At 35.9% G+C, this 27,436-nt stretch overlaps 1 protein-coding gene across 2 annotated transcripts in view; it reads right to left on the reverse strand.

Moving 5' to 3' along the window:
* Window positions 1–27,436, reverse strand: part of ABCA12 (ATP binding cassette subfamily A member 12) — a 169,760-nt gene that overhangs the window by 39,252 nt on the left and 103,072 nt on the right. For both annotated transcript variants that reach the window (XR_004812608.2, XM_025441906.3), the window contains exons 19-31: window positions 25,955–26,074; window positions 22,716–22,806; window positions 20,388–20,567; window positions 19,506–19,821; window positions 16,626–16,740; window positions 10,381–10,710; window positions 8,994–9,063; window positions 8,771–8,905; window positions 6,926–7,081; window positions 5,842–6,028; window positions 3,450–3,668; window positions 2,278–2,474; window positions 1,336–1,496 (exon numbers count right to left, since the gene is read on the reverse strand). Coding sequence is in view for 1 of the 2 variants with exons in the window: in XM_025441906.3 (XP_025297691.1) it covers window positions 1,336–1,496; window positions 2,278–2,474; window positions 3,450–3,668; window positions 5,842–6,028; window positions 6,926–7,081; window positions 8,771–8,905; window positions 8,994–9,063; window positions 10,381–10,710; window positions 16,626–16,740; window positions 19,506–19,821; window positions 20,388–20,567; window positions 22,716–22,806; window positions 25,955–26,074 (2,277 nt within the window). In the remaining variant the exon portion in view is untranslated. The remainder of the gene's footprint in view (window positions 1–1,335; window positions 1,497–2,277; window positions 2,475–3,449; window positions 3,669–5,841; window positions 6,029–6,925; window positions 7,082–8,770; window positions 8,906–8,993; window positions 9,064–10,380; window positions 10,711–16,625; window positions 16,741–19,505; window positions 19,822–20,387; window positions 20,568–22,715; window positions 22,807–25,954; window positions 26,075–27,436) is intronic.

A 27,436-nucleotide genomic window follows, 5' to 3' on the forward strand; every position in this document is an offset into this window, starting at 1 on the left:
CCCAAGGGCCCTAATCAGGGGATGGAGAGATTTTTTCAAACCACCCAGACCTGAGTCCGATGACACATCCCTCCTCCAATGGCTCCCTGTCCTGCGGGGGTCTCTAGAGCTGTCTAAAAGTTACTATTCTATTGGCTTCATTCTCCCGCCTCCCCTGTCCCTTCTCCAGCCGCACTGCCCACTACTCACGGCCCTCATCTGCCCCAATCCAGCCTCAGCAGCCTCTTAGTGTTATCAATGTGGTGAACTCAGCCACACCCTCCTCGGGCCTTCTCAACTGTGGTCTCTTTGCCCCCAGATAGTGACATGGCTCCTTCTCTCCCAAGCCCCAACTCCTGGCTCAACTGTCATCATCTCAGAGACCCTTTCTCTTCCACCCTACCTAAATCGGCACCACTCAGCATTCCCTATTCCCCCTCCTTTCCTTATTTCTACCCACAGCATTTACCACCTGCTAATACACTTAATAATACACTTATCAATGGTATTATCTGAATTCTCCACTCTCTATTAGAATATAAACTCCACGAGGGTAGAGATTTTAATATCATCAGTTCACTGCTATAATCCCAAGGGCCTAGAATAGTGCCCTGGTCACACACAGAAGCGTAATACATACATAATACACACATTTCTTAATGAATTAATGAATATAATAATAAACTACTTTTTTTAATAATAAACTACTTTTTATTTGGAAGTCACATCAGGATGTTCAGATGTAAAATAAATGGCTGTAGTCAAAGCCTACCTAATGGCATACACATCTGCACAGTATTGATAATCATATGCTATTTTTAGGTGGAACAGGGGTTCTTATTCAGCACTGCCATTCTTCAAAGATTTCAAAGCATCACTGGCCTGAGTTAATCTTCACATTGCCACTTGAGAGGTACTGATCAGAAGGTGAATACACAACTGCATATTTTCTTTATTTGCTTTAATGCAAAAAATCTAATTTTTAGCCTTATAGACTGAAATGCTAGGGAAACTAAAAGGCTGATTCTCTATCAGTAATCTGAGGATATAGATCCTTTTGTTAACAAAGTTAGCAACCCGAAGCATCAGCATCACCTGGGCCCTTGTTAGAAATGTAGTCAATTCTGGAGCTCCACCCCAGACCTACTGAATCAGAGACTCTTGGGGTGAGGCCAGAAATCTAGGTTTAACAGATACCTCCAGGTGTTCTGACGCTCCCTCAAGTTTGAGAAACATGAGACTAACATATTAATGATGATTTTTAGCAATTAATAAAGTTGGAGAGATTCGGCGTCCATTTCACACAAAAATTAATTTATGACCCTATAACTGACTTGCATTTTCTCCCTTACAAACCTTTTTCTTGGTGAGTGTGAGGTGATACCCATCCCCAAATGCTTCCTTGAGGTAAAAAGGTGACCCACAGCAGCGCAGTCCACCCTGTTCCAGGAAGGCGATACGGTCACTCAGCACTTCGGCTTCGTCCAAGTGGTGCGTCGACAGAATGATTGTTCTGGCTTAAAAATACAGAGGAGAACAACAGAGGATGAAAAATGAAGACACAGTTTCTAAGATCTACAGAGTTAGCCCAAGTAAATCCCATGATTTATGAGGAGAAGAGGCATGTTTTATGAGCAAACCGAAAGAATGACTAGAAGGAGCTTTCAAAATAAACAAAGAGAAATTCAGAAGGGATATTACTAAATATCCAGGGCTGTTTTCTTCTACGTTGGCAGCGAATAAGCATTTGTTGTGCTGTAGGGCTAAATGTCCATCCTTTGGAGTGTGTGCATTAGTGACTCCTTCCTTAGTTTGCTCCCTTGTCTTCATTTTCAGTTTTTCTCTCTGTCTCTCCCCCCCACCCTCTCCTCACTATGAAGAAGCAATAATTTTAAAGACTTTTTGAATATTCTTCTCTGATTAATGCACTCCAGTTTGATTGCTTCTTTGCTTCACATCCTGTTAGCACTTGTTTAGTCTGTTTTCAGTTTATTTTCGTTTGTGTATGTTTGGTATCTCTAATTAGATTCTAAGCTGGAGGCAGAATGTGGGACTTCTATCAGATGTGCATGCTCTCAAAAAGGTCAGTGAAGTGATCAGTTCACAGTGCTCAACTACATGGATATTAACTAACGGATCCAGAAATTTAGTGGTGGGAAGAGAAGACCTGGGAAGGGGAAGACCCTGTCTGAGACTCTTAACAGGGCTTCTAAACAGAAAAGTCGTAAATTGGGTTGCATGCATCCCAAAGGGCAAATTATGACTTCTGGGTGCAAACTTATAAGAAAGTACTCATACCAGTTTTGTTCTTGGATATAACATCCCATATACTTCGGCGAGAACATGGATCAACTCCAGTGGATGGTTCATCCAAAATGACCACCCGAGATCCACCAATAAGAGCTATAGATATGGATAACTTCCTCTTCATTCCTCCTGACAATGTTCCAACTCTCTTATGACGATGGCTATATAGTCCAGTATCTTTTAGCGTCCTTCAAAAATAATGTATGGTGGTTATTTTTGACAAAAAATATTTGAATATTGAAAAATACAATAAGCATTTTATGTAATAGGTCTTTATTAAGCAACTATTATGTGCTCAGCAAGGTACAATAAACTGTTGAGGACTCATGATATAGATTTTTTTTTTATTGTTTATCATCTAGTTGGAGGCACAAAATTATTACCCAGAAAACACAGGGGATATATGACTCATTTTTTGTTTATTTGAAAAAAATTTATGGAGGGCCTATTTTGTGCCAGACCATGTTTTAGCTGCTGGAGAAAAGTAGTGAGAAAATAATATTCCTAATAGGAGATTAGGTCCTAGTATATGTATGTATTAGGACAGATGTGGATAAAATTCAGCCAAGAAACATCTTCCCAAGTAAGTTTATAATTTTCCAGGTGGTGACAAGTGCAATAAAAAAATACATAAAGCAGGGTACATGAGATAAGGAGTGGCTTAGGGCATGCTATTTTAAGCATCTATTTTATATATGGTCATCCCCTCAAAGAAGGTGACATTTGATCAGAGACCAGGAAAGTGGAAGAGTGAGTCAAACTGTGTCTGGAGAAGGCTGCTCTACATAGAGGAAACAGTAAGTGAGAAGTCCTTTGGCTGGAGTGTAAGCCAGCATGTGGCTTGGCCAGTGTTCCTAGAGCATAGTGAATTGGGGGAGAGTAGATGGAAATGACATCAGAAGTAAGATGGGGACGGGTTACAGTATAGTAGCCATTAGAAACAGAGGATTTAGGGCAATATGGTAGCCTGAGATGAAGAGAGTTAAACAGTTTCAGTGTAATAGCTGGCTGGTGAAGATAGTGATATATGTATACAGTGCCAGAAAAATAGAGAAACTAAGAATCAGTTGTTTTGTGATCAAACGTTCCTATTGGATTACCGTGGCTTGACCTCATTTTGAGAGGCCTTACCAATGCACTTCCTGGTTGCTCCTATAACTGACCTTTTTACTTCCTCATGCAGCTGCTTTTTAGTCCAGTGAGGAACTTTGATGGAGCCATATAAGAGCAGGTGTTCTTTGGTAGTGAGGTAACTAAACAAGACATCGTGCTGCATGCAGACACCCATGTTCTTCCGTACAGTGTGTAAGTCTGTTTTGAGATCTTTTCCATAAACAAAGATGGTACCTGCTGAGGCCCCAAAAAGCCCAGTCAACATGGAGCTGAAAATGAAGAAATAATAAAAGTCTTAACCAAGCATTTAAAGTTTGATTTTGAGGCTAAATACATCTCAGTCATTAGCAACCAATATTACAGTATATGTCCTCAGGCAAGATCAAGCTATAAAATAAAATGGTATTAAATGAGAACAAACATTAAATTACTTGTAAGCTTTTAATTATTTAGAGGATTACATAAACACTACCCAGTGACAATGATGAGGATGGGTTGGTGGTAGTAATGAAGGGCATGGTTGTGTGCTTCAATTGCAAGAATGCTCTCTCCTAAAAAAAAAAAAAAAAAAAGAAAAAGAAAAAAAAAAAAAGAATGCTCTCTCCTTGAGCAAACTCATGCACTTCTCTGGCATCAGATAGTCTCTAGAGGTCGCGAAGTCTCAAATTTATAACTGTAGCCAAGACCTCATCACTCAGTTCTAGGCTTGCACTATACATCCAGCAGACAGTGTCACTTCTCCCTGAGATGTCTTACAGGATCCTCAACATGTTTAAAACTTAACTTAGAATATATTTGCCCTCAAACGCAGGCCCCCACTGGTGTTCTCTTTCGCCATATGATGAATCTACATACTAGTTGTACAAGCCTGGGATCCAGAAGTTATGTTTGCATCCTCCTCCTAAATCTGTTTTCTACCTGTGCCCTTATGTCCCATTTTCCCAGCCACACTACAGTACAAGCTCACAATACCACCTGCTCTTGACCACCGTAATCTCTTATTAACCTGCCTTTCTAAAAAAAAAAAAAAAAAAAAAAAAAAAAACCTGCCTTTCTATGTGAACATCAGTCACCTTCAGCCCCTATCTCTACACTGATTATTCTCTATCTTATCAGATGATTGCTCATCATCTTTCAGATGGTTAGTAAACTGGGCAATTATTTAATATTCTCCTTCTTCAGTAAAATGTAAGCTCCATGAGGTCTGGCAAAGGACCTATTTTCTCATCACTCTCTCAGTACCTAACTAGTACTTTGTACCTTGTGTATAATAGACCTTAAATGACCACCATGGATTTGATAGGGAATCAATATTATATGCAATTCTTCCCATAAAAACACATTGAACTACGTACACTATACTTCATTCTTTATATTCAGAAGAATAAAATTGAGACTTCCTCAGCTAAAATTACAGCCTTTTCAAAAGCCTTCTCCATCCCTTTTCTTCATTGGTCTATTAGAAATCATGTTGTTAAGCACTGTATGCTCACTAGAAAGCCAGCTTTGAATTTAAACAGGCCATATAAATAAGAGCAGCTACATGTTCACTCATTCCATGACCTTCCTTTGTCCCCTCTTATTTACAAAAGAAAAATTAATTTGAATATATTTTGGCAGTCACTGAGCTTACTTATGATGATATTAAATAGGATATCCAGCAACTGACATATTTTTTCAAATGAGGGCGAGGGTACCAACAGCATCTTAGCGTGGACTTCCAGCTAAGCCACGTGGAGCGCTGGCGGTGAGTCACAAAAAAAAAATTCAAAAGAATGTCTCTTCAACAACATTTGAGTCTCTTCTCCTTTTGGACACAGGAAAATGTTAGTTAAATGAAGAGTGAGAAAGAACAGCACATATACTCCTCCTAGCCCTTTTGATCTATATCTGATGGCTGGCGATTCTTTTCTTTCTTCATGAATCAAGGCAAGGAACAGCTGGGGCTGAGTGTGTTTATAGCAGAGTGTGTAAACTCAAAATTATACACGGGCCAGAATAGAAATGCAAATAAATGAAACAGACTGGGCATATGAGACAGTGCAGAGTTGTGGGGAACAGGAATAAATCAGAAGGCAGATGTCCCCTTTAAGAGAACAGCCACCAGTAAGCCCCCACCAATTTTCCTCGCTTAGGACTATGGACCCAATGTTGCCTGAACTTCCTATAACCCAAGAAACGTCAAGACTATTTTTTTCTTATTAGGAAATTTCTCCATTTTAAAATATTGTCCCTGGATTAAAAATTTTAAGAAGTACTGAGGCCTGACCTGACCTTTAAGCTCACAGGTTGGTACCTATGATTTAGACTCGATTCTACAGTATACAAAGTGAGCTACCTTAATCCATCTGGCAGACGTCATAATGTGATTCTTTATGAAAGAGGCGAGGAAATGCTAAGTAATATGCTGCCGTGACAGTAACTATTAAACAAGTAACATACATTGTAGTAGTTTTCCCGGCGCCGTTGGGACCGAGCAATGAAGTAATATGTCCTTCATAAAAATTCAGATTGAGGTGATCGACAGCAATTTTTGAGCCATAGATCTTTGTGACCCCATGTAGGGCAACCCCAACTGTGAGATCTTTAGGCTCGGGCTCAATGTTGGAGGGAAACATGTACTCAGGACCTGGAGGGAAACCAAGAGAAACATTATAAGCTTACAAAGAAGGAAAATGCAACTAGAGCTAGACCTTTCCTTAGTCAAAAATTGAAGACTATAACAATACAGCCCTCTAAATAAAAATAATTCTGGGAACAAATGATCTGTTATCTTTAGTTTCCTTCCCATTTGGTTAAAGAATAAATGAGAGTGAGAAACCAGGTTCTCCCAGGTTGGTATCACCCTTCTCTGTCAGAATATGTAGTTGTAGAATATGGTATCATAATAATAAATTCTCTTTTATACAACAGATCTCAAATATTCAAAGGATAATCTAAGTCTTATTTCTCTGATCAGAAAAGATAATACCAACTTATGGAAAAATGTCTACAAGGTTGATTCTATAGTGATTTGTGGTTTACAGAATCCAATTCATCTGATTATTATCTACATGTGTTTCAGGCATCACATGTAGACCATGGATATGGGTCATCCTTACTTTATAAAAATGGCACTACTTACCCAAGTCATGACCTTTCAACTGTTTGTGTCCAGTGTTGATGACGAGTTATGATATATTATCTGTACTTGTAACTTGGTTACTTTTTTTTGACTGGTGGCAGATGGCTGGAGTTAGGGGTGTAGACTGTGGCCAAGGAACAAAATTTTTCTCTGTGTGTGTCTAACTGGACCACAAAGGGATCTCCAATCTTGGCCTAATTAGCACCATATGCTAACCAACCAAGCTAATGAGCCCAGAAAAAGCCACTGTTTAATTGTCGTAAGAGTCTAAACACATATGTGTAGACATTCATCCATGATTAAAAGGATGATAATTTTGCCATTTAGAAAAACATAATTAAAATCACTAGTCATGTAAATTTTATATCACTTCTGACATAATAATGCTTGTTGTTGACCTACTTGTCTTACTAGCAGATGGATTGGTGTTCTGCATCATGATATTAGTAAACATAAGGCCATTGCTTTTCTCATGCTTCACATCTGTACATCCCAATCGCTCCTTCCAATAGGAAGGAAGGACTGGAAAATACCACGGAGCTGCCATACCATATGTACCTATAACAAAAATACATTAGGAAGAGTAAATATTAGTTGATTATTAACATGAAGTATCAGAAACTAAACAGAACATTATATATGATTCAGAAAGTATTTTCATTTTTTTGATCCATATCAAACTGAAGGGTAATCTCAGTTTTCAAAGTAAAGCAAAAAAGATAAACTCTCTTTTATTCTTTTTAAAAAACAGCTTCATTGAGGTATAATTATATGTCATAAAATTTACTCATCAGGTGTAGAGATAGATGATTTTTAGTAAATATAAAAAGTTTTGCAACCATCACCACCATCCATGAAATATAGCTTCAAAAAGTATTTTCATGACTATTTACAGATAATCCCTGTTTCTACCCCAAGTTCTAGACAATAGACAATCACTGATTTGCTTTCTATCTCTACATATTTGTATTTTATAGGAATTTTATATAAATGGGACAATATTCTTTTATTCATTTAGAACACTAGGAAAATGTACAAATGGAAAAGCTCCCAAGCATATTAAAAGCGATGACTACTTGAGACCTGGATGGGGAACCCAATGAGTGTTTTCCATTAGAATTTGGTAAATTCTTCTTAGAATTACGAAACCTGGTGTTTGCTTTATCACATCTCAAAAGTGCATTTGGAAAGACTGGATTCCATGCTTCTTAATCCACTCCATCCTTTGTAGGAACATCAGACTATCATCAATAACCAAACTGGAAAGAGTCAAATTGTCCATAGACCAATGAATGGATAAGGAAGATGTGGTATATAAACACAATGGGATATTACTCAGCCATCAAAAATAATAAAATCTTGACATTTGCAATGATGTGGATGGAGCCAGACTATTATATTAAATGAAATAAATCAGAGAAAGACAAAGACCATATGATTTCACTCATATGTGGAATTTAAGAAACAAAACAGTACAACATATGCGAAGGCGGCAAAAAAAAAAAAAAAAAGAGAGGGAAGCAAGACTAAGAGACTCTAAACAATAGAGAAAAAACAGAGTTGATAGAGGGAGGTGGGTGGGGGATGGACTTGATGGATGATGGGTATTTAAGAGGGCAAGTGCTGGGGATGAGCACTGGGTATTATATGTAAATGCTGAATCACTGAATTCTATTCCTGAAATCAATACTGCGCTATATGTTAACTAATTAAAATTTATTTATTATTATTTTTTAAATTTTTATTTATTTATGATAGTCACAGAGAGAGAGAGAGAGAGAGAGGCAGAGACATAGGCAGAGGGAGAAGCAGGCTCCATGCACTGGGAGCCCGACGTGGGATTTGATCCCGGGTCTCTAGGATTGTGCCCTGGGCCAAAGGCAGGCGCTAAACCGCTGTGCCACCCAGGGATCCCAACTAATTAAAATTTAAATAAAAATAATAAAATAAAAATAAAGAAAGAAAGAAAAGAAAAAAGAAAGAAAAGAAAGAAAGAAAAGAAAAGAAAAGAAAAGAAAAGAAAAGAAAAGAAAAGAAAAGAAAGAAAAGAAAAGAAAAGAAAAGAAACTCACCAGTGTATTAGCTCATCCTGGAAAATTATCATTAGTTTTGGGATTTAAGTTGGGTTTTTTGGTACGGTTTTTTTTGAGACTATATATGGCAAATCAAATACTAGGAAATATTTATTAGCTGATTTATAATTATGAAAACTATAGAAAAATATCTCTGTAGGAAGCATGTTCATACCTGGGAACACATTCCTGACGTACCACGCGATAATGAAATAAATGAAAGAGTCAGCTAGGATTAGACAGCACAGCCAGCCAAATGAGGTGGTGTCATCCTGAACTGGGGAACTATACATATTTTCCCACTGAAGACCTAAAAAGTGAACATATATATTTATACTTCTGTGAGACATACTGCAGATGCAAATGCTAAAATCTAGTTTTAAAGGAAGTGGGCCTACCAATGCCTTGCTCTTCATATCTTGCAATATACTGACTTGCATAACTGAATGCTGTTGGCGACAGCAGGCTCTGTGAAGAAAACAAACAGCAATGATAGTTCTTATAGATTTTGTACAAGAGGGATCTAACCATACTTAAAACTTTGGACATTTATATAGGTAAAATTGACACTAACTTCCTAAGCATATTTAAAAATACAGAGGTCTGTTACCAAGAAGAGAAGAATGAATGAATGAAGAGAAGAGGGACAGCAGAAAACAAAAGAAGCAAAATTACAACTTGGAAAAGATTTGTCAAAAATCCAAAATGTATATTCTAAACTTGGTAAATATTGCTTAGCAATTTATCATATAGGTAATTATAGGGTAATGCAATGTTAAGACTAAAATCATATAAACAATTAGGAACCAGAAGATATATATATATATATTTTTTCTATATCTATGAAGTTTTTTAAGATTTTTTATTTTTATTTATTCAGAGAGAGAGAGAGAGGCAGAGTCACAGGCAGAAGGAGAAGCAGGCTCCATGCAGGGAGCCTGACGTAGGACTCAATCCCGGGTCTTCAGGATCACACCCTGGGCTGCAGGCGGCGCTAAACCACTGCACCACTGGGGCTGCCCCAGAAGATATTTTTATTTCATAAATTGATTACAGGTAACAGAAGTATTATGAATGAAAATATACTAAAATATGACTTGATTGAATACTTCTAATGCAACACATTAGAAATCTAATGTCATTTTAACCCAAAGTAGTCAATGTTAAATGAAAGTTATTTAATACTTTCTATTTCCATAAATATCAAAGTTTCAATATGACTCTCAATGAGATTTAGTTTTCTGCCTTTCAAATTCCAAAGTATTCTTAATGATTTCATTATATTTCTTTAATTCAGTATTTTTGAATTGAAACAGGCAAAAAAGGACTCAAAACTGGTAATATACTGTCAGTGCATTTGTATTTATGCCTATAAGTTATATTGTATATTAGGAAAAACATAAAAATTATTCACATGTGAGAATAACTCCAGTTAAATAAGGGCTTTAAGATATTTAAGGAATTCAATCAGAGAAGAAGTCAGAATTTTTGATGATCTTTAAAAATGTAACATATTATAACTATTCTTTCTTCAGAAATTATTTCTTAACAGCATTAAATAAGATTTTTTAAAGCTGTGGGGGAAAGTTTCCTTTTCATTGTATTATACTGCTTGTACAGTATACAACAATGTAGGAAAAACTATCATTAGGACAGTTAAGCTTATTTTGCAATCACAGAACTTTTCAATTAGACAAACGAACTTTCAGTTTAAAGAGTCTAAAAACATAAAAAGAATCAATTCTTATCACCCCCCTGGCCATTTAGTTGTGACAGTTGACTCACCATGAATACTTTTATTACATAGCTCAACTCATCCTCAACTGTAATCAGAACAATAAATGGAAAAAAGGCAATGATGTAGATGAGGCTTCCAATCAGGGCTGCAATATTGGTGTTGTTGAAGAAGACACTGATAAGATAGCTCATAGAAATAACTGAGAAGCTATAGTCCGAAAAATACAGGAACAAAATGAACCCATTTGTCTTAGGAAGAATATTGCCAAACTTGAGTATAATGATGAGGATGATGATGGTCACCAGTAAAAATCCAACACTCTCTATAAGCCAGGCAAAAAAGTGACTGCAGGAGTTCACACCCATCATCTTCATGTACTGTGAAAAGGAAAAAGCATTAGTCACTTTTGAACCGATATTCTCTCAAATAGCAATTATTTCTGCACCATGCCAAAATGCCCATGAGACTCTTCATATATATGGAACTAAGCATCTTAATAATTCTCATAAGTTGAGGATTTGTCCGTATTTGCTATGTAAAATGAATATAACCATTTATATCGGTCCATTTTAAATTATATGCTTTCAGAGTGCCCCAGTATAATGGATAATTTGGATGATGAGCTTCTTTTTTTTTTTTCAATTTCATTTTATAACTGGTATCTAACTGATGTATCCAGATTAAATTAGTTTAGAATAGATTATCAAAATTTATGGTATCTCTTGCAGAATTTTACAACACGAATTTGACATTTGTACAGTCATGAATATTTCAAGCTGGTAGGAAAACATGGTTTATTTCAAATGCTGTAGTGACTGAGATAATAAAACTCCATTAAAAAAAATGAAACATTAATAGACAACACAATCAGTACTCTTGTTCCTGAGAGAAAGAGAATAAACTTGACCCCTAAGAATTAAAACATGGAAAGTTTTAAGGGAGATTTTCTGACTTTTGGTACAGCTTTCCCCCCTTTAAGATAACTGGTAGTTTAGGGCAGGTTTGCCATCTTTGTTTTCCGAAAAGACATTCATGAACCCAAAATGAATTCATGTATCTGAGATCATCTATACTTCTCTCTCAACTTATATTTTTTAATAACTCAGTGATATCTCTAGAGGCCACGGCATTCCACCAAGGTAGGAAAACAGATCAACATGATGTGTTTGAGCATTAACTCAAAGGGATTCTGAAATTTCTAAATTCCCCTGGATCTTGGTTGTCTTGAATTTGGTGACATGTTGCCTTCAGCGGAACCTGGATATCCTGGTTTCTAGTTTTAATAATATATGATTAATGCTAAGCTTATGAACCTAACAGTCCATTTTTAAAAAGAAATACTCCACTAACAGCTTATAATAATCCAGTATTTTGCGTGAAATCAAGGATTTTCAGTGTCCTTCTTTAACACTAACTTGTCTAGAAAAAAAAATTGCCGAATCTTTTGCTCTACACATAAAATAGTGAATTTTACTTTCTGCCTTTGCAAGTTATCACATTTTGATAACTCTGCTGCTCCTCTTGTTGCCATGGAAACTGCTACCTGACTGCCAACAGTCTAAGCTGTGGGCCTTAAGCTAATCACCACTGAGAAAAAGCCTGTGACTTTTCCTCTTAACTTTGCCCTGTTCCTCACCCTCCTCCCTCCTTACCGTTACTCTCCTCCCTGGCCCTCCTGCCCTTTGCAGTAAAGACTCAACTTATGTTTCCATAGGAATGGAAGTGTGGGTCAAAGTAAAAAAAATCAGCATGGAGTGAAGAGGCACTATGGAAGGCTTCCTCCAGTTGCTACACATCTATCATTGAAAATAAAATCACATTTCAATGTGAGAAAATATTTCACAGGTCTTACTTTTGATTTTTTTTCTCTGTTCCCCACCCATTTGAGAAAATTACTGTGTCATGTTTGATGACTGCATTTTAGAGACATTCATCTATTCATATATGGTCATGATATGTTAGCTCTTTTTATTTGCCTTTCCTATTTGTGTTTTGAGATTTAACTGAGTTTATAGTTAACTGTGGAGTTAGGAGACCCATATAACTACTCTAAAGCTTATATTCACAACCTAATTTCATGTGCCTAATACAACAAATATTTTCTCTCCAATAGCAGTATATATTAGTAGGAGACAATGCTAATATATTTCACAAGGTGGCTAAAAAATAGGACAATATCAAGGACATGAAATAAAGCTGACTTGGTGTGTACAAACATGTTTTCCTTCCCCAACACTTGATAGCTATGGTATAAAACACATATATTTAGAAAATTCTCCATTCACAGCCTTATTAAAAGATAATCTGGCAAAGCTGAAGACCAGACTTAAGGTATATATCTCTGTAATTTTGAAATTTTCAAGACTCAAGATCAGATTCCTATTCTTGAGAGTTGGTAAAAGTTCCTGAGAATGATCATTGCTTCTTATTGAAACAGACTAAGTTAGACGCTTCCAAAAGTGTTCACTATTTAACATTCTAGCATGAAACTTCAGTGTTAAACTTCAGGATTTTATGCCACGAGGAGAACAGCTGTTATTCATAAAGAGAAAGAGCAATGAGAGCATGTAAGTCATCCATAAATTATCCAGATTCACTGCCAACTTCGTTATGATAAATAAGACCAAACTTGCTGATGGAAGATGGCCCACAGAGAACGTCTGGCTATGCTTTCCTGGATGTCATTAGTTGCTCCTCAGAGTGACATATGTCAGGTGCCAGCTTTGCAATCAAAGAATCACTTGTCTCAAGCCTCCCAAACCTGCCTGAAGCAATTCATCAATATCGGATAACCTGTTGCTCAAGGAAAACCCCTCTACACAGTGGTCAGAGTTTGCTCCAGTTTATGGCAGAAGATAATAAGAAGAGATTGTGTAAGATTTGGGATAAATGTGTTGCCACATTCAAGAAAAGCTTTTGCATGGGGATTGACATTAATGCTTTTGGGAAAAGAAATCACAAAGATTCATATATTTACTTGGCAACAAAGTCTTCATTAAATTCAACAAGAATGTCAAGTACTAATTTATAAGGAATAATACCATTTTCTAACTCAGTTAAAATTATTTTCTTAACACTAGATATTTCTACTATTATTTTTAAGTAAGATATAAAGGATATTGGGGTCACTACACGAAATGTTCCAAGTTCCCACTAGTATGATGGATAGTGTCTATCAAGAAGACACAAACATTGTCTAAAGTGAAGCACCAAAGGACTAAAAATCCCTTACATAATTCTTGACACCATCTCTCCAGACCAGAGATATTTTAGATTACTTATCTGAACGGAGAAAGAATTCCAAAATTTTTTCTCAAGCTGAATATAAGCACTGAAATCCCCATAAATGACATATTAGAAGCTAACCCATAAATCAAGAAAATAATGTGAAAAAGTATTTTTCTGTGTATTGTAAATCAGTTTTTGCTTACCTTTAATATTTTAATGTTAAAAGCAAGAAACACAAAACAAAATCCAACTGAAAGGTATTTCAAAATAGTTTCTTTTTAAACTACAGGCTTAATTTCATCAACTAACTTATTGGGCATTAATATTTGTGCTAATTCTTTTAACAACTTAAAGGAATTCACTGTAGTCATACTATACCAAGGTCAAAGATTAATGGCTTCATCGACATAGCAACTAATTTAGTTTTCCTGCCCAGATTTAAGAACAATTAGAGAAGAAAAAAGGTATTTTTTTAACCTTTCTAAAAAAAAAAATTTTTTTGGAATGAAAACGATGTAGGAAATTAAAAGCTTTAGAACTTAGTGAATATTAAAATGATGGTATTAAAAAGTGATTTTGAGTCTCTGGTAACCTACAAGATTATCCATCATCATCTTCAAAAGTCTTTAAGGGTCCATGCTATCAAAATAAGATTGTGAGAGGGAAAGTACCTATGATGTGGAAAAGGATTGGTTGAAAGTCAAGACATTGGAGTTCCAGAACAAGATCTACCACTAACTAGCTCTGCAGTTTTCAGCAAGTCACTTCTCACTTACTGGGCTCAGCTTTCTCACTTCTAAAAAGAAAGAGGAAAGATAAGAACCATGGGCAGTACTGGAAGGCTGAGCAGGAGGCATTGAGAATACTCCACTCATTCCACCCCTATTTCCATCAATTTATCTCACAAATAGACTGCATTCCTTTGAATTTAGGATGCTGATTTTAAGACATGCCATTATTTGACATGGCAGCAAGAAAGAAAAATCACTACCAAATAAGTGATGATACCTTATCAAATGCATCCCAATTTCAGAGGCTTTAAGAAGCAAAGAAAAAAAATCTTTGCCTTAGAACTGATAAAAATAGACAACCTTCTTTGTTGTGACAATAGAGCCACATTTTGGAAATGTATTGCTGAATTAAGTCTAGATGGTAACAGCTAGAAAGTTTAATGGATTGAGTCCAAGTGACTATGAACTGGAAGACTCAAAGCCTCATTCTCTGATGCCAAGTTCAGTGATCTTCCACTATCGGACTTTGACCCTCAAGATCAGGTAATTAAATTTTGAAAGTAAATGCATGTAAAACAAAGACACAAAGCTACCAAACAGAAAGTGGTTCATTAAAAATGCATCTTTCATGTCTTCAATTAAGAAAGAACTATTCATTACGCTTTGGTTTTTGTGTGTGTGTGACATCCATAGATATATTTAAAGAGCATCATCTTCAAACACAAAATAATAGTGTGTATCACATATATATATATATATATATACACAATATAATACTTATATTTACTGTGTGTTTCTACCACAAGTACTATTTTTAAGGTAGATATTTATTTTGAAGTAGAAAAGAACTCAGTTTCTATCACAGTTTTCTACTTTAAAGTTTTCCTTTAATCTGTGAAGATTCACTTCTGAGTACAGGAACCTGAAAGAAAAATATAGGTAGGAGCCTGCAACCAAAATTCTGGTTGAGGGCATTGATTCAAGTTTCTAAATTGGAATTAAGAAAGCATTGCACTCCATCTTAAATACAACAGAGCTCAAACCAGTTGATGAGGGGTTTACCTAATTATAACTGAAAAAAAAAAATACAGCTGTGAGGATCAACCAGAATTCAAATAGAAAAAGTAAGAAGTATAGGTTCAAACTCCAGGACACCCCGGGAAGCCTGATGCTGAGCTCACAAAAACATGAAGCAGTAATTTGTACCTTGGAAGGAGAAATAATCAATTGCCTGGAAGCACTGGCAAAGTAAGTTTGAAAAGCACAAGTGGACTAACAGGCTACTCTAACCTCATTATTTCAGATTGTCAGCAAGGCTTTGCAATAATTATTGTCCCCCAGTTTTGAAATGTTTCTGCTTTCTCTTCGCTCCATGAGTGAGTGTAAGAATGGACTCATTACAGGATGAGCAGATAAGATAGTTCTTATTCCAATACAGTCCCCAAATCACACAATGCTTTTTCATAAACTCTAAAAAGAAGTAAGATATTTTGAATTTGGAGATAATGATGAGCATGCTCAAGAAGAGATCGTGCTTTACATCGCAGGTCTTGTCTTTCATCATCATATTATTAACCTAGTCAGTAGCAGAACATGAAATTCTTAGTCTCTATAAATCACCAGTCAATGGAAGATAGGGGAGAAGATAATTGAAGAAGACAAGGCATACTGGAAAGAGAATTTCCTTCTTGAGAGCTGAAACAAGCCATCTGTCTGTCTATGACTGTGTCTGTGTCTGTGTCTACGTCTATATATCTATATCTATTTTCATTTGGACTCATTTAGTTACCATGCCAACAGTTATTACTGTTATTATTTAAACTTCCTGTGTTAGATCCTAAGTCCTATAGGAACTTCTTGGACAAAAATTATTCTTAGGATCATAAATTGTATTCAGATTTTATTCAGAATTATTTATATTTCATTTCTTAGAGGAACTTTTTTTTTTTTTAAAGATTTTATTTATTCATTCATGATAGACAGAGAGGGAGAGAAAGGCAGAGACACAGGCAGAGGGAGAAGCAGGCTCAATGCCGGGAGCCTGATGCGGGATTTGATCCCAGGACTCCAGGGATCGCGCCCTGGGCCAAAGGCAGGCGCTAAACCACTGAGCTACCCAGGGATCCCCTCTTAGAGGGACTTATAAAATGACTGCTATGTAACTTTTTGAGAAAACAAAATATTGCCATATCAGTTGCCTTTTTGATTCATAAAGTAGTTTTCTTTTTAATTCATGTACAGGTCAGGCTTTCTGGGTTTGAAAAGGCATGATGAAAGTCATAGTAATTATTACACAAATAGATCTTATTCCTAAGAGGAGATTCTCGACATACCTCATGAAGCCGGAGATCTTTCTCATAAACAAGCTTTTTTACAAATGCAGCTATAAATACAACCCAGGCAACCATGAGCACAATTGGAAGAGAATAAGAGACACTGGTTAGGAAGCTGTAAAAAAGAACAAAAACAAAAGCAACAAAAAAATTCAGTGACCCAAATGAGTATCATCTGTGCAGACTGTAATATATAAAGAACACATTCTCTTTTACAGTGAAATCATACTCCTGTTTTGAAATTGAGCATAGTTATTAATATTACCCCTTTGTTTTTGAAGTGTGAAGCCGACTTAACAGTAGGGCCATGATTTTCTTGCTGTAATGTTGCAAAAGTAAAAAACAACTCTGGATTGTTAGATAAAATTATCATATTGTTTAGAGTGTGTTTGAGTATGTCCTATCTAGAAAAATAATTATTACATAGATATAATTGCAAAACTCAAAACCCTGTCTAAATTTTTATCTAAAAGGCAGATATAAAATTAGATGATGATTGGTTTATCTAGCTAAAAGCCATATCTTCCCAAATTACTGTATTTATCTACTCTTTAGAAGCTCATACTTATTATTAAACTAAATTTCCCAAAATGAAATAAAATAAAACTCAAAGCATTCAATTTAAAATGCAAACAAAGAAGTTCGATTCCTCAAAATGCTCTACGAGATGTTTCACATGTAGTATAGCAATGTCTTTTCTGATAATGTGCTGAACTAGGCAGTCACTGGAAGGCTTCATCAGGCGGCAAATATACTCCTAAGTGGCCTGCCCATCCCGGAAAGTTCCAATGCAGTGTTTCTCTAAGTTAACCATGAAGGGCTTAGTAAAACACAAATTTCTAAGCCTCACTCATTATATCTAGGGTAAGACAAGGAATTTGCATTTTAGACAACTTCCCAGGTGATGCCGATGTTGCTGGTGCAGGGATCATAATTTGAGAATCATGGTTCTAACACTGGCCACCTTTTTATGGGGTAGGGCAAATTAGTAGTTTTCAAAGAGAGGAACTGTAAGTTGACCTGTTTTCCAAAGTAGGCTCCCCTGACATTTTCATGAGGAGATAGGTACCAAGGCCATTTCCTTTTTAATCTGTAAGGCTAAGGTATTACCTTCAAGTTCCTCATGAAAAATGCAAATATTAATGGAACATGACATCACCATCATTCATTATAACTTTAGCCATCAGAAGTGTATCACCATCAAAGATATAAGGGTTATTTGGGCTTTTTTTTGGATGAGGGACGACTGATATTGGGGCCATATCCAATTTTCTTCATTCCTGGGAAACTGTCTGGCATGAGGTAGGCACTTAAACAATATTTGTTGAATGAATTTTCTCTTGGCTCAGGTCCAGCCTTAATGGTATTTCTGGCCCTAGAATTAGGCAAAGGCCCTCATTCATTAATAACATATCCCCTGTAACGTTTCTTCCAAGTGATTGTGTATTTTAAGATTGGTTTGGTTTAGGTTTGGTTTAATATAAAGAAGAAAATGCTGGTCTCCTAACTGAAGGACCAGTAAGGTACCAGCTGTACAACTTTGGACATGTTATTTAACCCTTTTGGGGGGTTGGATTTAAGTTTTCTTCATCAGGAAAATACAACTAATGATACCTGCTCCTGCTTATCTTGCTGAAGTCACTGTGTAGAACAAAGGAAATAATATATGTGGGAGCACCTTGTATGCAATAAAAAATTTATATGTATGTGGAAGATAATAGGATCATTCTGTTCCATGAAGAAGACAGAACAGAGTCACTTTTCTTCTTAAAAAGAAAACTGGGCACCCACAATCTTAGGCACCAAAATTTGCAAGGAGAAAAGGATGAGCAGGAAAATAGATGAGAATTTTCTTTTAATTGAACCCACAGATCTTTACTATTCATGCAGGCCATTGCAGTTCACACACAGTTCAGGCTGCAAAGGACTGACCGGCTTCCACAATAAGCAGCTGACCTTGACAACCCACTGATGGAATCCTCATTCGTCTCCCTGTATCGCTACTGCACAAGGGTTACATAACTTCATTTCATCTATAGCTCTTTAAGCAGCCAAAGGAGACAGATGCATCAATAGAAGGAAAAATGAAAAAAAAAAAAGTCCAGAACAATCATCTGAATTGCATATAAACTGCAGTAACTGGGCTGGATAACAAGTGCAATGTCTTTAAAGTAATATTCAGCCTCCAGCTTTTACGTAGGAGGATGAGACTAACTGTGGTCAAAGTGGAGGAGCCAGTCAGTGCTACCCACCTGGTAGATTTCTTGGCCATTCAAATTCAGTTGTTTAAATCATGGTCTTTGTATCTTTTGTTCATTTAGCAAACCATTTTAGATAAAGATTCCTAGCAAGCAGACTAGTAGTGCATAACGTAGTTTCAGATAGCATAATATTTATCCTAGAGAGTTGATCAATGATGTGTTTTATTGAAATTTTTCCTTAAGATTGGCCATATGCTCGTAAATTTTAATGAAATTTGAGAGTTAGAAGAGATGCTAAGATTGACTCATTTAATCCCCTCCTTTAACTAGAGAAAGGGAAGACCAGTACAAAGTGGGTAGTGTCAAAATCATGCAGCAACGCATTCAGGTGTGGAGTCTGATTCTCCTGATTTGAGGGCCAAGGTCCTTGGGAAGCTCAGGGTTATGATCAAGAAAACCTGAATCATTTGAGAAGAACTTTGCCATCATTTTGGTAAAAATGAGCAGCTGTTGTAGAGCCATGCCCTGTAGTGTGGACCCTTTCCCGGAAATAAGCATTTGACAAAAATTTGGTGGAAGAGATCTTGATCCATGTGAATGGATAAACAGAAATGAGTTATCAAAAAAAAAAAAAAAAGAAAAAAGGCTATTAAAAAGGGGTACAACCACCCAGACTTACTTGTCTTTCATGTAGCAGGGATATGGAATTGCCTGGACCTGAACCGCTACTTCTTGGGAGTTTCTTCCAGTCTGCAATTCAATGATTGCTCTCTCAATACTATCCTGCAAGTAAACAAAAGCCCTGCCATAGATCTGGTTATGTGATGGAGAATTGTGTGGCCCCGGGGCCCAAATCTTGGTCCTTATGCTTCTTGTGGTCTGTGCAGTCTTGAGACTCATGCGGATGGTATATTTTACGACAGGAGGAAGAGACACATTTTCAGAGTCATAGCGTCTATGTTGGCTTCTGTTAGAAGGAAGCTTAAAAATAACACCTAAAAATAAAATGGCAACAACAGCAGAAAGGTTATTTTATGGTTGACATTATTCACTGTTTGGAGGGTACACTTAGGGGGCAGCCAAACAGGCAATTGAGTTTGTAATGTGACACTAAGTTCAGGCCCCTAATTTACAGAAAAGATGGCTAATTGGAAGTGACAACTTCAGAGATTCAAAGCAGGGGTCTGAGAATATAATTACAAACTAAGTGGCCAGATTAAATATATCACTCCAAGCCACTTACTAAAATTAAAAAAAAAAAACACAATAAAATGAATAATCTTGACTGATTATGGACTTAACTTCACCCTGTAACTATGTAATCCATTTCAGTCTTCGTCTTCATTTTAACCATGCCAACAAAATCACACATATGCAGAAGTCTCGTCAGACGGTACAGTGGGATGACTACATGAAAGGTTTTCATTTCTAAGGACATCAGAGGGCACAGTGACCCCTCCCCCTGCCACTACTTTCCTGAGTTCTGGATGAAAGGGGTGAAGGAAGAATTTGGCCAATTTAGTACAAAGAAAAGCTCAAACTCTAGTAGAATAACACTTACTTCCAAAGAGTTCATTGCTTTTGTAAAGCCTGTTGGCCTCTCTCTCCATTTCATCTACGTTTTCTGCTGCCTGAATACGGTCATATAATACACAGGAGGAAATATTTACTGTCAGGGAGGATAGTGTGTTAAGATGATCAATGAGGTCAATGCTGTTTTCTAATTTCAGCCTTAGAATATCTAAAAAAGCAAAACAAAACAAAACATATATTATAATGTTGTAATGCTGTAGTAGTAATGAGACAAAATACTTTTTGTTCAGTGCCTACCACTTAATAGATAATGAATAATAGGAACTTGTAGAATTTACTCTAAAATATCTGGTAATAAAAATATCAAGTAACACCTGGGAAAATGTGTCCAGGTGTACAGATATTCATTGAAGAGAAAGTTGAGCTAGTTCCAACACAGTAGACCAAAGTTCAGAGAGTGATACCCAACTTAAGCCAACTTAAAAGTATATTATGCTACAATTTAATTAACCAGTGGCTAAAAGTGAATAATTTAAAAAATACATTTACATATAGTCAGGAAGAAAACTAGAGACAAAACTTTCGAGTAAAACAGAAATGCTTTCCTTGTTCAGGGAATGTGAATGTGAATGTAAGAATTTAAACAAAGGGAAATTTATGTAGCGTGTGTAGAAAAAAGAAACTCTACCATTCAATAATTTGTGCTACAGAATCATTTCTTAGGAGACTGTGAGAATCTATGCCACATAGTGAACAACTTTCTAAAAATGTTTGATTTAAAACCTCATATGAGTTATCTCTATTGATATCTGTATTAATCTAGACAAAATGATCAAGATTTTATTTCAGGTAATTACTCTGGAAGAAAGAGGATTTAATTGCTCTTCAATTTCATGATTCCTTATGAGGAAATCAACCGAGACAAAGGGTAAATATGAAATTGCAAGTTAATAAATCACTTGGCCAATTAAATTTTCACTGACTTGATCATCGTGAATACCAAGAATGTTGTGAGTATCATAAATCCCTTCTGAACCCAAACATGACTCTTCCATAGTCCAACGTAAGACTTAATTTCTCACAGAGGGGAACTTATTAAATGCATTTCTCATTAGAATTTAAAGTGAAATGGTTTGTTTGGTATAGACATTGGTGGGGGAGGGGCAAAACTGTGGTTGAACAGTGGCCTCCAGCGGCCACTGCAAATCAACACAACACCAAGGATTCCTTAGAAACGCTGGCAGTTAGGCTCAAAGAGGAGCCATGAGGGTCAGCGCTCCTTTAGTTCCAACTATATAAACTCCTAGATACTGAGTTACATATACAATTACACAAACATCAAGTCTCACTGCTACATTAATTTTAGTCTAATTTTAAATTCTACAACTCCCCTCCCATATGAGGTTAGGAAGATAAAACTTACATAAGAACTTTGTGTTGTATCTCCAATATTTTGATCAAATGGTTTCTTACCCAAATGATACTTTTAGAGAATAAATCCACTAATGTCTTCCTTTAATCAAATTCAGTCAACTATCATAATGTGCACACAACTATATACAACACAAATGTAAGCATAATTCCTCCCTACTGGTTTACAACCTGTGTTACTTCTGTTCCAGTAGTACCAGGGACAAGGAGGGGCACCTGATCCACTGCAGCCAAATTCTGATGCTCTCAATCTCTTCCTCATACTTGTGGTTGCATAGCAACAGTGAATGAGACACAGACTGAATTAGATGTCTTGCATCCCTTAGGTTGAAGGTGGGGATGTGGCAGAGGGAATGCATAAGTTCAGACAGGTTCCTTTGATCCTCTTTGCCTGTTCCTTTTAAATGACCGTGAGAGGAGGATCCAACCTTGAATACTGATTTAAGTTTATTTTCCTCTGAGTCTCTTCATTGCTTTGTTTTGCTTTTGCTAACTCAATAACCTCATCCAGTTACATTCTGGGTTAGTCAAAATGATTCTGAGGCTGGTGGAGATAAAATGTTAAATATATCCAGAAATAAACCATTTCATCTTCCTTTGTCCTTAAGGACTTGCTTTTCATCAAGTTATCAAAAAAAAAAAAAAAAGGGTCCTCTTATTTCTATCAACCTACCAATGATTGTAGGAAACTGCATTTATATGAAGTATATAATGCTGAAACTAACTGCAGATATTGGGCATCCAAATAGTTGTTATTACTTGTAATTATACGATGATTTGGGAAAAAGATATACAGGATTTTACTTTTCTTAGAATAACTAGCTAAAAATCAAAAACAGAAGAAAGCAAAAAGTTTCCATATGCAACCATGTTTCTCATATTTCTGACATGACTCGTGAACAAAGTTTTGTGAATCTGGACTTACCGAGTTCATCTATCTGTTTCAATAGTTCAACAGCATCGAGTCCCACAGAGAACTTCACAAAAACTTGCACAAAGGGGTTCCTTAGAGTATTCTAACAAATAGTAATAGGGAATCAGTGTCAACAGAAGAAGAAAGCATGTCTGTCTAATCACCGTTTCTCTAATAACACCTACAGTGAAATGAAGTAACCACTACTCCACATTATAAATGCATCACCTTGCAGCCCTCACATAAAAATCCTTGAGAAAGAAAGAGAAGGTATATGGCTGCTAATGACTAGAAAGAAAGAATCACTAGACACAAATTGGTCAGCAAGCTAAAGTAGCCAGCTCTGAATCTAATTATCAACATCAGAAAATTATATTCAACGTTAAAAGTCATTTTTACCCATGGCCACTACATTGTTTTTTGATATATGTTGTATACAATTGTAGTGGTTCATAGTTGAATTTTGTTCAACTGAAATAAACTAAAACAACTCCTCAAAATTGTGATAACACAGTTGATTGTACCCCACTTCTCCTACTTCCTAGCTATGGGCTCTCAGCAAGCACTCGGCTTTTTTCCAGCTTCATGTTACTTTTCTGTAAAGAAAGAATGAATGGCTCATCTTATCAGAACAGTCAAATGTAAATTACTATAATATCATTTTATATTGTAAAAAGCACAATTATGTGAACACAGAAAAATGAGCTGATAATAAAACTTTAAATTACTCTATATCCATGGAAAGGCTGAAAATTTTTTAAAAAGCATAAATGCTTTAACATATAAAGACTTTTATAGCTATCTTCCAAATTAGGAGACACAGCTTTTACTACTGTAGAAGTACAACTAGGTAACACTTACTGAGATCTTATTGTGTACTGGACACTGTCTAATACACTTTACCTTAATTTTCTTGCAGTTTTCCCTAACACCTTGAGGTTGCCTACAGACACAAAATTAGTAAGGGCCAAGAGGAAAGTTGAAGGCAGAGAAATCAACTTGATTAAGGAAATGTTTACCTTATGTGTTAATTTATGGCCTACTTTTTATGTGAGCCAGGCTTAAGTTGGTTTTCCCTTTAGAGGACAATTCAGTACCACTTATTATTCTGTCCTTCTTACCAATGTCTTCGGTTTTGTTATCACAGAGGTAAGTGATTAAGAATAATATGTAGTAACAGAGCATATATACAATAGAATTAATTCACTAAATCTATAAGTCTAAGAAAAGTTGGCAGCATGCAAACCAATGGCTATCACACAGCTACATGATGACCCAAGTCCTTTAAATTCTATTTACCAGGAATTAATTTGTGCATCATGAAAAAACTGAATCAGAGCATTACTAATAAATAAAGCACTGTGCTAGTTGCAGTTCAGAGCTGACCCCCTGAGCCATATTGCCATTCTCCCAGTACTCCTTTTTCCAAACAGTCTTATGATATGTAATACTCTTTTTATACACATCCACACATATGATCCTCACAAATCCATGAAGTGGCTATCAAAATGCTCATTTTAGGGATCCCTGGGTGGCTCAGTGGTTGAGCATCTGCCTTTGGCTCAGGGTATGATCCCAGTTCGGGGATCGAGTCCCACATCAGGCTTCCTGCAAGGAGCCTACTTCTCCCTCTCTCTATGTCTCTGCCTCTCTGTCTTTCATGAATAAATAAAATCTCAAAAAAAAAAAAGATTCTAATTTTAGAGATTCATAAACTGTAGATCAAGTGTCTTACATATTTTGCCTTGGGCTTCACATTGGCAAAGCCAGGTGTTGTGCTATAAGTTTTAAATTTCAAATTTGTGTACATGTGTAGAAATAAGTTTTTCCTTAATAGCTTAGAATGATGATTTATTCTGGTCTAGAATAGACCAGAAAGTTACTCTGATGAGATGATGGGCCTTTTATGGACATGGTCACAGAATTTCTCCACAGCAAATTACTGCATTTTGGAACTACTAGGCATAGATCATGTCTTTTGTTAATTCACTACTTTGGCCAACAAAACTTTCCCTAATGAAATCATATGTGTAGGGTTTTTTTCTGCTCCACAGGAAAAAAGTTTTAGGAAAAAAGGAGCAGTCTTCCATTTAGGAAAATACATATGTCAATAGTGTACTACTCAAGTGGTCTTGGTTATATAAGACTCATCAAAAAAAAAAAAGGCCAATTAAAATGAACATATGTAAAATTAGAAAATTAGAACCACACTTAATAGTAAATTGTGGGGAAGATGTTTGATGAAAGTTTACATTCTTCTATTAATAAAATTATTCAGTATCTTTTTCAGAAATGTATTTTATCATTTATCACACTATAGTATAAATTTTATGTATTATTTATAATAAAAGCCAGATTGTAATTGTAACTATGAGCTAATTGTTAGTCAAAACAAAGACTGAGCAAAGCATCATTTGGGTGTAATTTTTCTGACAAAGTTGTGTGACACAAATCCTTTATGTTTAACTTCTTGAGCATGATTATAAGAAGGCCTTTTTGGGGTGGGTGGCAAATATCTTTTAGCTCTCCATCAGTTTTCCATGGGCCTCTCTCAATATTCTGATATGGAAGGCATTCTCTCTTCAAGTTCCTAGGTTGCCATCCTTCCTGCCGTTTTCTCTTCTCTAGTTGGTAACTGGCCTGACTCTGCTGCTCCATCGTTAAGTTGTCGATAGCTCTGTTTGTGATTGGAACATTTCCCTACATGATCTTCATCATCTTCAGAAAGCCTTGAATCTTTTGCAAGAATTGCCAATTACACTTTTGAGCCAGTGTGCATTGTATTTGAGTTGCATTGTCAAATCTTTAACCTAGAGTGTCGTATGTTTCAACCAAAGAATTCCCCAAATTTAACATTCTTCTCCAGAATATTAATATTTTAGGAATTCTGGTTCTGTTAAAATAGCTAAAAATAATCTAATGTGGAGGAACCAATAATATCAGCACGTTTAAAGTACTTTTTACGGCATTTTATTTTTGGAAAACAAGATTTAAGTCACTATTTAAGTCAAGTTCGACCTATAAGATGGCTTCTCTCTGAATTACAGAGAGAGGACCCACCACAGGAGATGAAGAGGACTATGAATGGGAGTGACACAGATCTGTTATCCTGTCTTAGGCTTTTTCTTAGACGCAATTTAATCTACTGAATATTGATTCTGAGTTACTACCTGCCCATTCCCATAATGAAGGTGATTAAAATCTAAAGAATTACAATTCCTATGAAAGAGAAAGACAGAGCCTTGTCTTACTTGGAGCATGGGAATCGTCTGGTTTAACAGGTGGAAGGAATTCATGAAAAGTGGCGAGTTATCCATCCACTCTTGAGATTTTTCTCTTAATTCCGACAGCTGCCTCAGAGTCACATTAGACTAAAAGACAAAGAAACAAAAATAGATCCAGCCCATTACTATTTTTCCTATATTTCAAAAAGGCATTTTTAAGGTTGTCTTGTTACAGAGCTTTAAGAAACAATTCTAAAAGGTGGAGCTAGTAAAAGCATAGTGTCCGAAACCCCACAATGTCAGAGTTTCTAAGTGGTGACTTTTTATAGGGTCAAGATCACTTGTAAAAATTCTGGAAACTGTAAGGTTTGCTTCACTGTCCACAGTTAATTTAGAGTCAAAATGAAGATGTACCTTCTGGAGTTCTCAGAAATTATTTTTTCCAGTGACACATTTAACTTTACTACTACAGAAACACCCTAGTTCAAGGATATGAGAAAGATGCTTTCACATACCACTGGTGGAAATGAATATGTTACAGCCCTGTTTGGAAAGTAATCTGATAACAGTCATGAAATAAAATACGTTATTCCTCAATCCTTCAATTCTGAACAATCATCTCATTAAAATAAAAATACCACCGTATAAATAATATGCACGAGAGCATTTGTTGTCACATTATTTACATTAGCAAAAAAATTAGAAGGAAACACTCGAAACAAAATGAATGCCCTAAAATTGAGGACTGGCTGAGTAAATTCTATGATATGAAAAAGTTTGCAATTTTCAAAAAGAATGAATTAAACTACACCAACTGAGTTGGAAGAATTTCCACAAGGTATTGTTGTGTGAATAAAGCAATGCGTAGGTAGAAAAGCATTATAACGCAACACCATTTTAATAATGCAAACAATGACAAAACCTCTGCATATGAATAGATATGTAGCATAATAACCTATAAAGAATTAGAGAAATGTGCATAAATTACAGGAAAACACATTTTTGAATGCTAAAATTCATTAGTTACATGAAAGAAAGAGTAAGATCAAGAGGAGAGAAAAAGAGAACCAAACAAAAAGGAAAGTCAAAAAAATGACTGCACTTAGGAAATAGGCAGGTGATGACTTCATTTATGCAAAGCTATACAGAGGTATAGCCAATAAAGCAAATAAGATATTAAAATGCAAACAATAAAAACAAAGAACCTTTTAGAAACTAGTGATGAACTCATGTCCATTTTTATATAGACCTAAACTGATGTCATATTCACTTAAACTATGGTCTAATGTCCAAGTAATGGTAAAGCAGAGACTTTTTTTTTCTACTTTCACTCTATCATTTTAAAAATAGCATGTTTATAATTCAAATCATGAAAGCTAACTTTAAAAGTTGGAAAGAAATTAACTATGGTTAAATTAGGTAGATAAGTACAGTTACTATTAATAATGTCTTTCTCGACATCAATCTCTTATATAAACATAACATGTTGAATTGTACAACCTAATATGA

Source organism: Canis lupus, chromosome 37 (genome assembly GCF_003254725.2).
Source record: "Canis lupus dingo isolate Sandy chromosome 37, ASM325472v2, whole genome shotgun sequence".
Taxonomy (NCBI): Eukaryota; Metazoa; Chordata; class Mammalia; order Carnivora; family Canidae; genus Canis; species Canis lupus.